General features: G+C 33.4%; 1 protein-coding gene across 15 annotated transcripts in view; it reads left to right on the forward strand.

Moving 5' to 3' along the window:
* The window catches only part of UTRN (utrophin), a 651,323-nt gene that overhangs the window by 570,949 nt on the left and 66,497 nt on the right, over positions 1 to 13,877 (forward strand). For all 15 annotated transcript variants that reach the window (XM_007484681.3, XM_056818903.1, XM_007484684.3 and 12 more), the window contains 2 exons: positions 5,034 to 5,119; positions 12,557 to 12,714. In XM_007484681.3, coding sequence (XP_007484743.2) covers positions 5,034 to 5,119; positions 12,557 to 12,714 — 244 coding nt within the window. The remainder of the gene's footprint in view (positions 1 to 5,033; positions 5,120 to 12,556; positions 12,715 to 13,877) is intronic.

Here is a 13,877-nt window from a genome sequence, read left to right on the forward strand (position 1 = left end):
AGAAGAAATATTCATATCAATTCCAGGGATTTTATTGGTTCTCACTAGTTGACATAAAGGATTCTTTTGACTTCACAGTAACACTCATCTACAGCTATTTCTATTCCTTTTTGAATTAACACAATGCATTAGTAAAACAATCAATATCAAATAGACCTGCTATGGACTGCCATTTTTTGACACAGTATAAATTATTTATTTTTCTTTTAAGGGTTTAAAGTATATAAAAAGTGAAATTTGATTCTTTTGACTGTTACTTTTCCTCTCAACTCCCAAAATTTACTTCTAATTGATTACCTATATGCTTATCAGCCTTACCCCCCACCCTACTTTTCAAGTCTATCAAAACAGCTGGATAATTTGGAAATACTCGAGCTTAGAAAATAAAATTTAGATGCAAGAAACTAAGAGGTGGAAATATCACTTGTCTGGCAGCAATCTTCCTGAAAACTTTGCCATTTTAAAGAAAATTTTTTATTTCTAGAGAAACAGTTGAGTTGAATTTTCAGTATTTTGATAGATAAGTAGCAATTATCTTGAATGCTTTTAGTTATTAAAGTGCTTATAACAAGTAACATTATCAGTTACCATTACAAATAATAAATTTGCTCTTTTCCCACCAACAATTTAGCTGCTGTTGGAGTTGACAAACATGCTTTTAGCATCCTCTTGAAATTAGTTTGCCCTTTCCTTTGAAAGCTGTTGAATTTTTTTTCAAACAAAAATCCATATTTAAAAATTTTCAACCTCAACATTTCAAAAGTAGATTAGGTATTCCTGCAGTCTCTATGAATACAGTTTTTATTTAGGTGGGAGAGAAAGAGTCATGATTTGGAGGGAATGGAGAAGAGGCAGAGCAGGAGAGCAGGCATGATACGTTCTCTAAAAAAAAACTCTTGGTGCTTCTCTTCTTACAAATTATGCTTACATCCATAAATTTTTTTTTATATCTACAAATGATACTTTTGAAATATCCCATTAGCCAGGGTAAATAAGATTTTTTATAGCCAACTTATTATCTTATACAAGAGAGTGTCTTTTATACTACTATAATTCACGTAGTCTTCCATGTCTTCTTAATATCCCTCCATTTAAAAAAAATAAATGCACATAAGCATGTCTTTACATGTCTGGGCCTCATTTTCTTCATCTTTAAAATGAAGATGTTGGATTAAATGATTTCTGAAGTTTCTTCCTGCTCACATAGTCTGTAAGGTTGGAAAACCTCCTAAAATGTATTTATTCTTTCAGTTGGTGCCACCTTGTAGAGTAATTTGTTTCATACATTTAGAGAATAGGCCATGGAATTTAGACCTTAAAAGGAGCCCATTTTTGTGAATGGTGAAATTGAATTTTAAAATGAAATGGCATATGCAAAGTGCTTCCCAAACCTTAAAGCTCTTTATAAATAAATGCAATTCATCAAATAGTCAAGGACTCAGAAGTTATTGGCAAAGTTGGATCTAACCTCTCTTAGCCCTCCCCTCAGTTCATTGCTTTTTACCATGAAGTCATTCTGTCTTTACTATACTTTAAATAAAATAGTTCCTCCTTTCATGTTTTCTAGCTTTAAAAGATATTTCTGAATTTTGTTATTCTGAATAATGTTGAATTAATCCTAGAATAGTATATCTAATGAATAGTCCATTCTCATTAAATTCATGTCCTATCTTTGTCTTTCCTAATTGAAAGTTGTTTTCTGTTTTAGAGATTTGTTCTTTGGAGAATAACCAAAATTAGGACTATTTAAATCATTATTTATGCACTATTCTGTACAATTCAGCTTATTACTTTAACATATACTCTTTACAATGTAGGTGAAGATGTGGTATTAATTTTAGGAAGTACATACTTTTAATATTATTTAAACTGAGATACTTATGAAGTTATCTAGGTAGTCAACAGGAAGAGCTTAAAATATTGCATTATACCTCCTTAATTATGTTTTCTTTTATCTTTTAAAATCTCTACAGTTCATAGACTAATCTCATGCACACAGTAGACTTCTTAATAAGTGCCCATTGATTGAATGAAAGGAGATTTCCATATCTTTTGTGCTGCAGTGGAAAGTTTTTTCCTCCTTTGGTAACATATTGAACAAAAAGTCTTAAGAGAATATTCAAAAATAATTTCAAGATCCTTTCTTGAGATATTATCAGTAGGTCACACACAGTTCATTCCCTTTGGTTTTGTTTTGAATATTTTTCCTGCTTGAATTACCTTGTCCTTGTTGCTCATTTTCTTCTTATACATAGCTGTCCTTGAGGAGAAATGAGTATCACTTTTTAAAAATAAGAGTTCAAACACCTTTAATAATAATACAATTACTCATCCTCAACTTTTGGGAACTATTTTGAAATGAATTTTTCAATATAGTTCCAGCACTTAGTGTTTGATTTATACCTTAAAATCAAGTCCAGATTATAATCCCTTGAGCTGTTAGTAATAAAGTTTCAGAGTTTCATTCCTAGGAACTTATTGGTAGTTTGGAAGATGTTGCTTTGTATTGACTTTAGAATTGAAAGATTTTTAGTCTATTTTTATAGAATAATTTATAAAACATTCTTAGACATTTCATGTCTTAAATTCTCAAACAGATTTAGTTCTATTTCTTCATAAATATATATGTATATATATTCAATATATTAAGAATGAGGGCTAATGTCTCACTGAATTCAACTTAACAAACATAAATCTTTTACTGTGTGCAGATGGCAAGCTTCAGAGAATATCAAATTAGACTGTGTTACCAACACTACCTACCTTTCCATTGAACCCCATTGGCTACCTGTGACTCTAGAATCAAATATACAATCTGCAGTTTGGCACTCAGAATCTCTCATATTCTGATCCCTTCCTTCCTTTCCAAACTGCCCATATTTTACATTACCAACACCACCACTGCACGCATACATGATGATCACCCCTTCAAGCCCCACCAGTGTACTCTGTGATCTAGTGACACTGGCTTCCTTGCTGTTCCTCACATAGGGCACCCATCTTCTGCCTGGGTATTTCTACTGGCTGTCCCCCATGACTATGACTCTCTCCCTCCTCATCTCTTCCTCCTGGCTTTCCTGGCTTCCTTCAAGTCTCAATTAAACTCCCATCTTCTTCGAGTAATAGTACCATAGACCTCTGAGATGATTATCTTCAACTTAGCCCATACATTTCCTCTTCATATATAATCACTTACCTGTTTTCTCCCATGTTCTCTTAATCTGTGAGCTCCTTGGGAGCAGAGAGTATTTTTTTTTTTGCTTGTCTTTGTATCCTCAGCATTTAGTCCATTGTGACTGTAGGGCACATTCTTTGTTTAATGACTGATACAAAGGTGAATAAGAAATAGTCCTTGCCCTCCTAGAGACTAGTCCTATTTGTACAAGTGCCTTTGAACACAATAAGTGATTACTAAATGATATTGAAGGTAAATAATTTTGTATCCTCCATAGAGCCATGCAAAGAGTAAGCACTTAATACTGATTGAATGAAAAACTCATGAGTTTACATAATTTTGAAATCAAAGAATCTCATTTATACTTGTGAAAATAAATGCCCATGTTGTGAGTTTCATTTGCCAGGTAAAATACTTAAAATTTAAGGAAGTGGTAAAAATGTACATTCCATCTTCAAATATAATATTTAATTAAATTCTACCATGTTCAAATGGCCTGTTTAATATAATTTATTAAAGAGAGGAATAAATGTTATTTCTAAAAATTATCTGGTAATCAAGATATAGAGATGAGTTATCATAGCCCACTATATAAGTGCAATTGGAATGGTATGTCATCAGCATGGTATGAAACCATTCCCAGGTTGGATTTAGAAATGCTTTTTGCATTCAAATTTTGATAGATATTCCGTCAATAAGAATTCCATACCTGATTGTCCAGTATTATGACAGAGGCTGGCACTAAAGGAAGAGTTTGTTTGTTTGTTTTGAGAAGGGATGTCTCTATTCTTTCTCTTGCTCTCTATACTGAAAGACTTAACCTTTTCTTGATTACAGTATCCAGCTTATTATAACTGCAATAGTGATGTGAACAAATTGCATTGGCAATGACAATGTGAAGTCATTAAATAGTTTAAGTATTTAAAAGACTTTTGACATTTCTTTGGATAAGTCGTTCTCTGGACACTGTCTTTAAAATTAAACTCAGTAAACAATAAGCAATTAATCAATAAATAACCTTTTTCTGGGCATCTTAAAATAATATCCTTAATAAACTATGAAGGAAGTTGGCGTTTTAAACACTAAATATTTCAGATCTCTATTTTTTTTTTTTTGGTATGAATGTACCATTGCTCTACCAATATATAGTACCCCTCTGTAACTTGTTAGATGGCCTTTGAGAATTGCCATCATCAGAACTTGGTGACCTTTCTCTTGTAGAACACCTGGTACCCAGCTCCATATTTAGCCTAGGTCAGGTATGTGTGTCCTCAGAAGACATATATCACCCAGTTTAGTTATCACCCTCAGAAAACCTTTGATAGGACTTCTGCTCTGAGATCTAGCCTTCATAAATCCACAGACACCTCTCTGGCACAATGGACCCTGGTGTAGTATCTTAACAGTGGGCTTTTTTAACATGGGAACAAAAATCAGGTTTCCCTGATAGTTTGTGAAAGATAAATCCCTTCAATTTTTCTAATGTTTTTCATTTGAATCTTTAAATTCCTATGTACTCCAGCATGAAAGTGTTTTAGCTGAAGGGGAAAGACAATTGAAATTTTGTTGCTATTTCATGCTTCCTGACTTATTCTTATCATGTGGTTTGTGTGCTCTTCTGGACTTGATAAACAGATATCATTATCAAAATTCAACATGAAGATATACCATTTTAATTCCTGCTTTCTGAGGTTAGTATGAAATATAAATAAACTGTAGAAATAAATAAATGAGCATTTATTTTTATCATTGCTAGTTTTTACAAATAATTCTTATGAAAATAGATACTTAGAGAGAAATTAATCTTCTCTTCATTGATTTATTTACATCTTGCATATTGTGAATCTTATGATTTTAGGGGCCGGACTGGAAAAATCCGAGTACAATCCCTAAAGATTGGATTAATGTCTCTCTCCAAAGGTCTCCTGGAAGAAAAGTACAGATGTAAGTAAAATCTTTTCCTATGCAGATTTAAGGAATTTTCTCTTTAAAAAGTAGTCTTTATGGATACCATGGTCAATTATTTTCTAAAAGTTTTGTGGATAGGGAATGTAAAATATCATTAAAAAAAAAGAAATATACCCTAAGTATAATCAATTTGGAAATGTGTGTATGGAACATTTGGAACCTTCTGAGTTCATTTGATTTTGTGTTTTATTTTAGAAGAGGGTAGTTGTTTTTTGTAGAGCTTGACAGCCAGGGGGGTCAGTGGAATGGGATTTGGGATTTGTGTGAAATGAAAAGTTTATTTCAGTATCAAGAGGTCAGATACCCCTGGTAGAGCAAGTCAACTAAGCAATTCAGGGATATAAAAAAAGGTTTCCACAAGGCTTTTGTTTTGTGGAGTATTTGTTCCAAATAAAAATTATTTTCAGGAACAGAAAAACAAAAAGCTATTATTGCCAAAGCTATAGAATACAAATTGTCATTTGTATGATTAGTGGCAAAAGAAAATAGTGAAGTAAAAATTGTCAAAAATAGAAAAGAAGCATTTTTGCAAAAATCCATTATTCAAATGTTCATGAATTTTGGAAAGACTATAAAATTATGGTGCCATGAGAAGTTCTCTCATTGCATATCTCTGGCTTGGAAAACCAAATTTCAGCTCTAAAGCTTATCTTAAGAAACTATGGGAAATTTGAAAATAGATATGGCAATTAATTCAAATATTAAGGATGATCATATACATGTCATAAACATGATTGCATATTTAACAGAGTATCACTTTAAGAAATAAAAAACATTACATGAAAGCCACACATAACTATGTGACACAGTCAGGAGACTAATTTTCTTTTTGCAAAGTGATTTAGAGCTTTAATTCCAGCAAAGAATTGATTATTGCAAGCTTTCTGACTCTTGGAGGGAACTCAAAGAAATGTGAAGGCCCATGTTGCATGGCTTTAAGACTCCGATTTAAATTAAAAAAAAAAACAAAAACCTTTTTTATATTGAAATACTCAATCTGAATCTATGTTGGTATAAAGGAACTGTAAAACGTTTAGCACACCAAAATTCTAATTTAAATGTTAGGGCTAGATGATTCAATAAACCTCTGCCCCCTTAGTACATCCTTGATCCTGTTTTTAATAGGTCTCAGCCTTCTCATCTTATCTCACCCATATGCCTCACCTTCACCATCTGTCTCCTTCTGCCTCACATAATGAGATGACCCTTCTGCTTGCCAAGGCAAACAGCAGAATGTCCTTTGTTATCCCCCTCCCCACATATCTTATCTTTCTCCCTGTGTACTGGTTGCTTCTCTACTTTCTCCAAACATGCCCAAGTCTCCCCCATCTAAAAAACAACAACAATAAACCCTCGTTTGATCCATCCTTTCCTTCCATCTGTCGGCCCTTATCTCTCCTGCCTTTCAAGGCTATATTCTTTGAGAAGGCTTCAACAGTAGGTGTTCCTCCTTTATGTCCTCTCACTCTCTTGCCTTCCTACAGTTTCATTATTGACCTCAGCATTCAACTGAAACTGTTCTCTTCAAATTTACTAATGATCTATCAATTGTTATTGTGCAGGTAGGTGATACAATGGAAAGAGTGCCCAGCCAAGAATCATCTTTGATAGTTGAAATCTGGCCCCAGGTACTTTCTAGCTATGTGACCCTAGGCAAGTCTTTAATCTTGTTGGCCTCAGTTTCCTCAACTATAAAATGAGCTGGAGAAGAAAATGGCACACCACTCCAGTATTTTTTGCAAAGAAAACCACAGATGGGATTACAAAGAGTAGGACAGGACTAAAAAACTCCTGAACAACAACAGAAGCGTCCATTTATGTTCAGTTATGCATGCATACACCGAGCCCTAAATTCCCATGTGAAGGAAACCATTCCTTTCTACAGCTACCTCTCTTTATACTCTGTTCTTAGTCTATTCCATGTACCTCAGCCCTATCTCTTTTCAAGTCCTGAGTCTTCTTTTCCTGCCTCTTGAAGCATTGTGTCCTCTCCCATCCCTTCTGTATTTTTTAAAAAGTACATTAAAAAAATTCCATTATGTCCTTCACCCTTTTATCTTCTATGTCTTTCAAGCAATTCAGAGCATTATTTAAGTGCCTCCATGCAAGATAGTGCACAGAAATCGTGGCTTTTTCCTGAATATTCTTATCTCTTACTACCCTCTCCAGGAGAGACTCTTTCTTTCACATTATCCTAAAACACAGGGACAGGTAGACATATCAGCATTCCCGCTCTTCACCGCCCCTTTCAGATCCTTCCTCTCCACATCACTCACCAGCCTTCCTTATGGCTGCCATCTTCCAACTCCCACATCAATCTCCCACCCACCTTTCTCAGTAACTTTGATATCTAACTTGTGTTTTTTTTTCCAGATTCACATCCTTCCTTGGATACTAGTTCTAGGGCAATAAACAAATTATTTTGCCTTTCTGATCCTCATTTTTCCCATTTGAAAACAGAGACAGTAGTACCAGTAGTTTTTACTTTAAAAATGATTGTGATACTCTGATCAGAAAAAGAGCAAGCTTTGCAGATATATACATATCAGATATTATTATAGAATAAAGTATCCTTACTGAGTTTTATGTTTTATGCCCTATACATTCTCCCTCCTGTCTACTTGTCTAACCATATTTCCAATGTTCCAGCTGTGCTACCAAACTTGTTACTCCACTTTATTCTTCCGTTGTATTTGTGCCTTCATAATTTAGAGTGCCTACCTATCATATCTGTAGATGTTAAAATTCTTTCCTTTCAGTACCCAGTTCTGATGCCTCTTTCTCTGTGATTCCTGTCCTGATCCCCAGCAGATATCTATTTTGTACATTTTTTTTTGTCTGGATCTTTGCTTTGTCCATATGACATTTAATTTTATTTCATACTTCTTTCTGTGTTATATCTTATCCCTCTATTAAATAATAAGATTCTGGGAAAGGCAGTGGTGATGTTTTTCATCTTAGTACACAGATTAAATGTTTAACAATTGGCTCTCCAGGAGGAAAATATATACAACACATTTTTTTAAGTTTAATCTGCATTATTACCAATTTCTCCCCTCTAAGTCAAAACATCGACAAAAGCAATAAAATAACTCCCAATTATAGTGTTTCCTGACTACCAAGGTTTAAAATGCTCACACTGAAAATTTAACATGGTGTGATCCAGTTTGAGTTGACTTAGAATCTCTAATGAATACAGTAAATATTTTATCCTTGTTGAACTGAACTTATATGAATCAAAAATATGGTGGTTCTGAAGCTGAATACATCAAATCAGAAAGCCCTCATCTGTGGCAAATTTAGTTGCCCTCCTAGCTAATGATACACAAAGTATTTGTTGAATACCTATTGTATAACAAACACAAAGGAATTCACTTTCAGATATTAGATTCTATAGTCCTGTGGCGTATTAATTCATTTTTTTTCTCCATTCAAGAAGTGAGATATTTTTACTTTGACGACATGAAACCTAAAACATCATATGTGTTTTTCCTCTAAGTCCTTTAAAAGTTTTGGATGCTATTTGCCTTCCTCATGTAGATCCTGTAGCATTAGTATTCAAGTCATCTTGTTTTTTGAAACTCAATGACAGAGCTTCAATTCAGTCAGGGTCAATTGGTATCAACTTTGGCACTGATTTTTCTAGCATCCCGTTCCAGTGTCCTCTCCTCCTATAAAGTTTTCATTTGATTTCTTGAGTTGAGCCTTTTTCTTTCATATCAACCTAATTATGGAAGTTTTGCCTTTTTAAAAAAAGTTTGAGGGAGTATCTTCATTTTCTTTTTGCATCAAATGTGACATAAACAAGTACAAATGACATGTATATCCTTTGCCATCCCCAGGGTTGGACTTAATGATTATGAATTTTATTAAATATTATGAAACCATAGATCAGCATGGGTATGGAAAATGGACCATCTCCTTTTCTTATAATATATGACTATTTCATCTCTCTTCCAATTTAATACCACCTCCCCCCCAAATCATTCTGTCTTTCTATTCTTATTATGTTGGCTTATTTCATTTACAACCTGAAAGCTGAAATCTGCTATGTAAATGTTTGGAAATAGTAATTTCATCACATCTCTTTTTACTTTGTCATTTTTAGAGTGATATATTTAAAGTGTGCTTAGTACAATGCCTAGCACATAATTAGCACTGAGTTAATTCTTTATAGAATGTAAATATTTTAGTGGAATTTTAGACATATAAAACTTTGGTCTTTTTCCCTTTTTGTAAAAATCACCACTTCGTTTTAGTAAATGAAGTCGACATTAGTACTATAGAAGAATTTTCTCGTGAACCCTGAAAATTAAGTAAATATTTTTTTCACTTTTTTATAAGCTGATTGTAGATTATGGAAAATAGATTGTAGAAATAATACTAATGATAATAAGGATATAGTTGTATTTGCATAGTGTTTTACATGTATTATCTTTTTTGATACCCGATAACAAACCTGGTTAGCTAGGTACCATTATTATCCTCGCTTTACATCTGAGGAAGCTGAACTTGAATGATGTTTAGTGACTTACTTCCAGGGTCACACAACTAGCAAGTATCTTAGTCAGGATTTCCACTTTCTACCTCCAAATGCAGCACTCTATCCACTATACTCTGAACTCACTGGAATTTTTTGTTCCATGCACCTTCCACGAAAATGTTAGTTTAATCCCAAATCAAATAGGTATCCAGGGTTTCTGAGTGGATAGCAGACGTCTCCAAACAGTAAATCTTAATGTATATTTTTTATGAATATTTTCAATTAGAATATATGGTATATTTTTTTGTTTTCTTTTCTTTTCCCCCGAGTTGTCTTAGCAAGAAAGGTTCCCATAGTGGAAACATATTTTTAGATTCTGAAAGGGAAAATAACAACCTCATCTTTTAACCTTCCACCAAACAAAAATTGATGAAATACAAAGAATTTTTACTTGTTTTTCAGTCTTTTGTCACCATAAGTACTGCCCATTTGGCTCCAGACCATCTGTAACTTGGTAGATGGTCTTCAAGGGTTGCCCTGAATGAAGAATTAACTTCTCTTTAGTCAATCTAATGATAACCTTTTCTAAACTAAGCTTCATCCTCGGAACGTGTTGCATTCCCATTCCCATATTCAAGGCCTAAAGGTTGTGACACCATCTGTATTCACCTTTCACAGAAGTGCGGTCACTTTCATTCCTTGTGGGGTAGGACATGAGTCAAGGCTCTAATTATATCAGTTGAAACAGACCAAAATGCTTAGAAAAATTACAAAGATTAAGAGAAATTTTTATTTTAATTTCTGCTTTATAAGAAATTTCTTCAGCAGAACAATTATCTGTCTTATCAAAGGGACTATTCTTAGTTCTAGAAAGTCAAATCTGATTGATAATTGAGTATTTTTAATGATTTTATACATACGTAAAAATACATATGTATACACATTATACATATATATTTAGTCAGTAAATCTTGGCTTTTGAGGAAACATTCTTTTTTGGAGAAAAATAATTTTGTGGGCTTAATGTTAAGTTCCTAGTGATATAAATGCTCAAAGGGATCTGTGTTTTCATCAATGGGTGAATCTTCCCCTAAGAAGTGCAGAGTGCCTTCCCTTTTCACCTATCCCTCCATGCAACTTCTATCCATCTCTTTTTCAATGTTTTTGCCACAGAGAGGACACCCAAAGCTTTGTAGAACCTTCCTTTCTTCCCTTTATCTTTGTAAGGCTAGAAGTGGAATGCATGGGCTTTCTACTGGCTATCCTTAGTTTTTACCACATGATATCTTTTTTAGTCATTTATTTCCCTGAAAAAATTCAGTTTTTCCTCAAACTTCTTAATTATATGTTGTAGCTTGTTTATACTCGCCATCTAACTCTCCAGTGAACTCTGTGATGTATTCTTAATTCTTCACTGACTGTCATGTTTCATGACTTATAGCCATATATACCACCAGTTGAATGTTAAATAGATGGGTCTTTTTTGGTGAGAAGCAGGGACATAAAATATTTACAAAATACTATCAATATCAAAATGATATGGAAAGCATTTTTTTGTTATATTAGCATTTAAATTTTAAACAATTTGAAGTTCTAATCAAATACATGTGAATAAATGATGATGAAAATTAAATTTTTCTTAATTGAATTTCCTTTCCCTTTGTATCCTTATAATTAAAGCCATATTTCATTGTAATTACTGTGTCAATATCCCTACACTTGGCTCAGTTGCTTTGAGAGTAGAATTTTGACAATATTCGATCCATCATTAGCCTACTTTTCATCAAGACTGATGAATGTTAGCTTGATATTCAGACATACAACAAAATAAGATTTTTTCCAGTATTATTTGAGGATATTTTAAGATTACGTAAGTAAATGAGAAATATCTTCTCTCCACAAAAGCTTCATATGGAGAACATTCATATTTCTGTTCTCCCTACATTTAGAAATTCATTTCTAGAAATTGTTTTCTTCATGAAATGAAATTTTCTTTTTTTTGGAATTCTTCCTCTCTCAAAAAAAGTTACTTGTTTGCCCGATTTTGCTTTAATTATTAGAAATATTGTAAGCATTTTTGCATTTGAAATGTTGTATTGTAATGAAAATAAATTATGCTGCCAAAACTAGAAAGACGAAAGCTCATTAATTGTTGTTGAGCCAAGATAATTAAAAAGCTGTTAGCTTATGGTTTCACTCTCTATGATTAAAAAGGACTTAGAATTAAGGGTTTACACAAATTGTTAGCAATTTTTCTTTGATATCTGTACAAATGTATTTCTTTTAGTAGAATGAATGATAGTGGTTCCTAAAACAATGGAAGACTGAAAAGCTTAGAAAGTTAACTCGGGAAGCAAAAATGTTTAATTATAATTCTTGTATAGTAAAGTACATGTGGTATGTTTTCAAGTGATGTATTTGGCGTTTGGAATGAAAACAGATCTGTCAAAATTTAAATGTTTACTATTCAGAATCTCTCTCTGATGGGTTGAAGAAGAAAATTTGTTTTGACACACTGTCTCTGAATAGGAAGGTACACCCATATTGAGTCCATAAAATTAGGTCACAGACTGATAATGTGACTTTGAACGAATATATTTTAGTTAGTGATAAGCTCATAATTATGATTGACATACAGAATCTGATTTTCTGCAAAATTAGGTGCCATTTAGCCAATTACCTGATGGTCAGATATCTTTCGATATTAATAGACTCCACATTATTGGGGGCTTTGGAGCTCATCAGTTGACTTCCCTAGTTCTTTCTTCTTTGAAAATGTTTTAGTTTCTAGACTTGAATTATATTATAAAGGAAAGTAAATTTTCATATTTGTGTGTGTATAGACATAGATGTTTAAATGCATACATTACATATATAGAAAGAGGATTCTAAGAAGGTTGAAATTAAACTCATACATTTCTCTGTTATAGGTCTCTTTAAGGAGGTGGCAGGACCTACAGAGATGTGTGACCAAAGGCAGCTTGGCCTTTTACTTCATGATGCCATCCAGATCCCTCGGCAGCTGGGGGAAGTAGCAGCTTTTGGGGGTAGTAATATTGAACCAAGTGTTAGAAGCTGTTTCCAACAGGTAAAAACAGCACCTAAAAGAATGTCTTCATATTGAAACATTTCCACTGATTTATCTGTCTCTCTTCCAGCTATATTTCTTTCTCATTTCTTCACTCTCAAACTGCAAAGATTAGTCTACACTCAGATATTTCTTCATCACCCACTTCCTACATCCTTGTATTCAGGCTTCCATTTCCCCCATAAAAGTGAAACTGAAGTGGACTTAACCATTCTTGTTTCTATTCCCAAGGCTCACTGTGACACAGTTTGCTCCTCTTTAGTGATTTGAATGTATTTGCCTCCTAGGGATGTTGTGAGAATTATGAGGATCTACTTGAAGTTTTGTGGAATTTTATCATTTTGTCTCCTAAAAGTTTTTATAAGATAAATTCATAGAAACTGAATTTTGTGTAGCCTCCAGTCCAACATGCCCCATGCAGAAAAAAAAAAAGCAAAAGCATTTTGTAAATAAAAATAAAAAGTAGGCTCACTGTGAAAGTATCATTTGGTCTTTATTAAGTTTTCCAAATAATTCTAAAAAACAGAAGATCAAAGGTGTGTGTGTGTGTGTGTGTGTGTGTGTGTGTGTGTGTGTGTGTGTGTGACAGAGAGAGAGAGAGAGAGAGAGAGAGAGAGAGAGAGAGAGAGATTTTAGAGATTATGTAGTCCAACTGAGGTCCATTGAAGTAAGATCAGTTTGTCCTAAGATCTCATAATTGATAAAGAGCAAAACTAGAAAATCACAGAACTAGTAAGTCATTCAATTAAAATTTGAGCCAGAACCCCAGATTATTATGGGGGCATTCTAGAATCAGGAGGAATGGGTTTCAAATATCTCCTCAGATACTTTGTAGTTGTAGAACCCTGGTGGGCAGGTCACTAAACCCCAGATGCCTAGCTCTTGCCACTTTTCTGTCTTAGAATTGATACTAAGATAAAAGAGTTATTTTAAAAAATGCTATTATAAAATTTTAGATAGCAAAAATAGTTCAAAATTAGAAGAACCCCATTATGTATAATTAGCATTTTCAAATGATAGTATTACTGTTGTACATGTATCCAAAACATATGGTCAAGATTTTATCAAAGGATATAAAAATGTATAACTCATTCTCGGGGGGGGGGGGTTGTATAGACTTTCTCTTAGACCTAAAGAGTTTTACTATTTAATGGCACTCTTGT

Source organism: Monodelphis domestica, chromosome 2 (genome assembly GCF_027887165.1).
Source record: "Monodelphis domestica isolate mMonDom1 chromosome 2, mMonDom1.pri, whole genome shotgun sequence".
Taxonomy (NCBI): Eukaryota; Metazoa; Chordata; class Mammalia; order Didelphimorphia; family Didelphidae; genus Monodelphis; species Monodelphis domestica.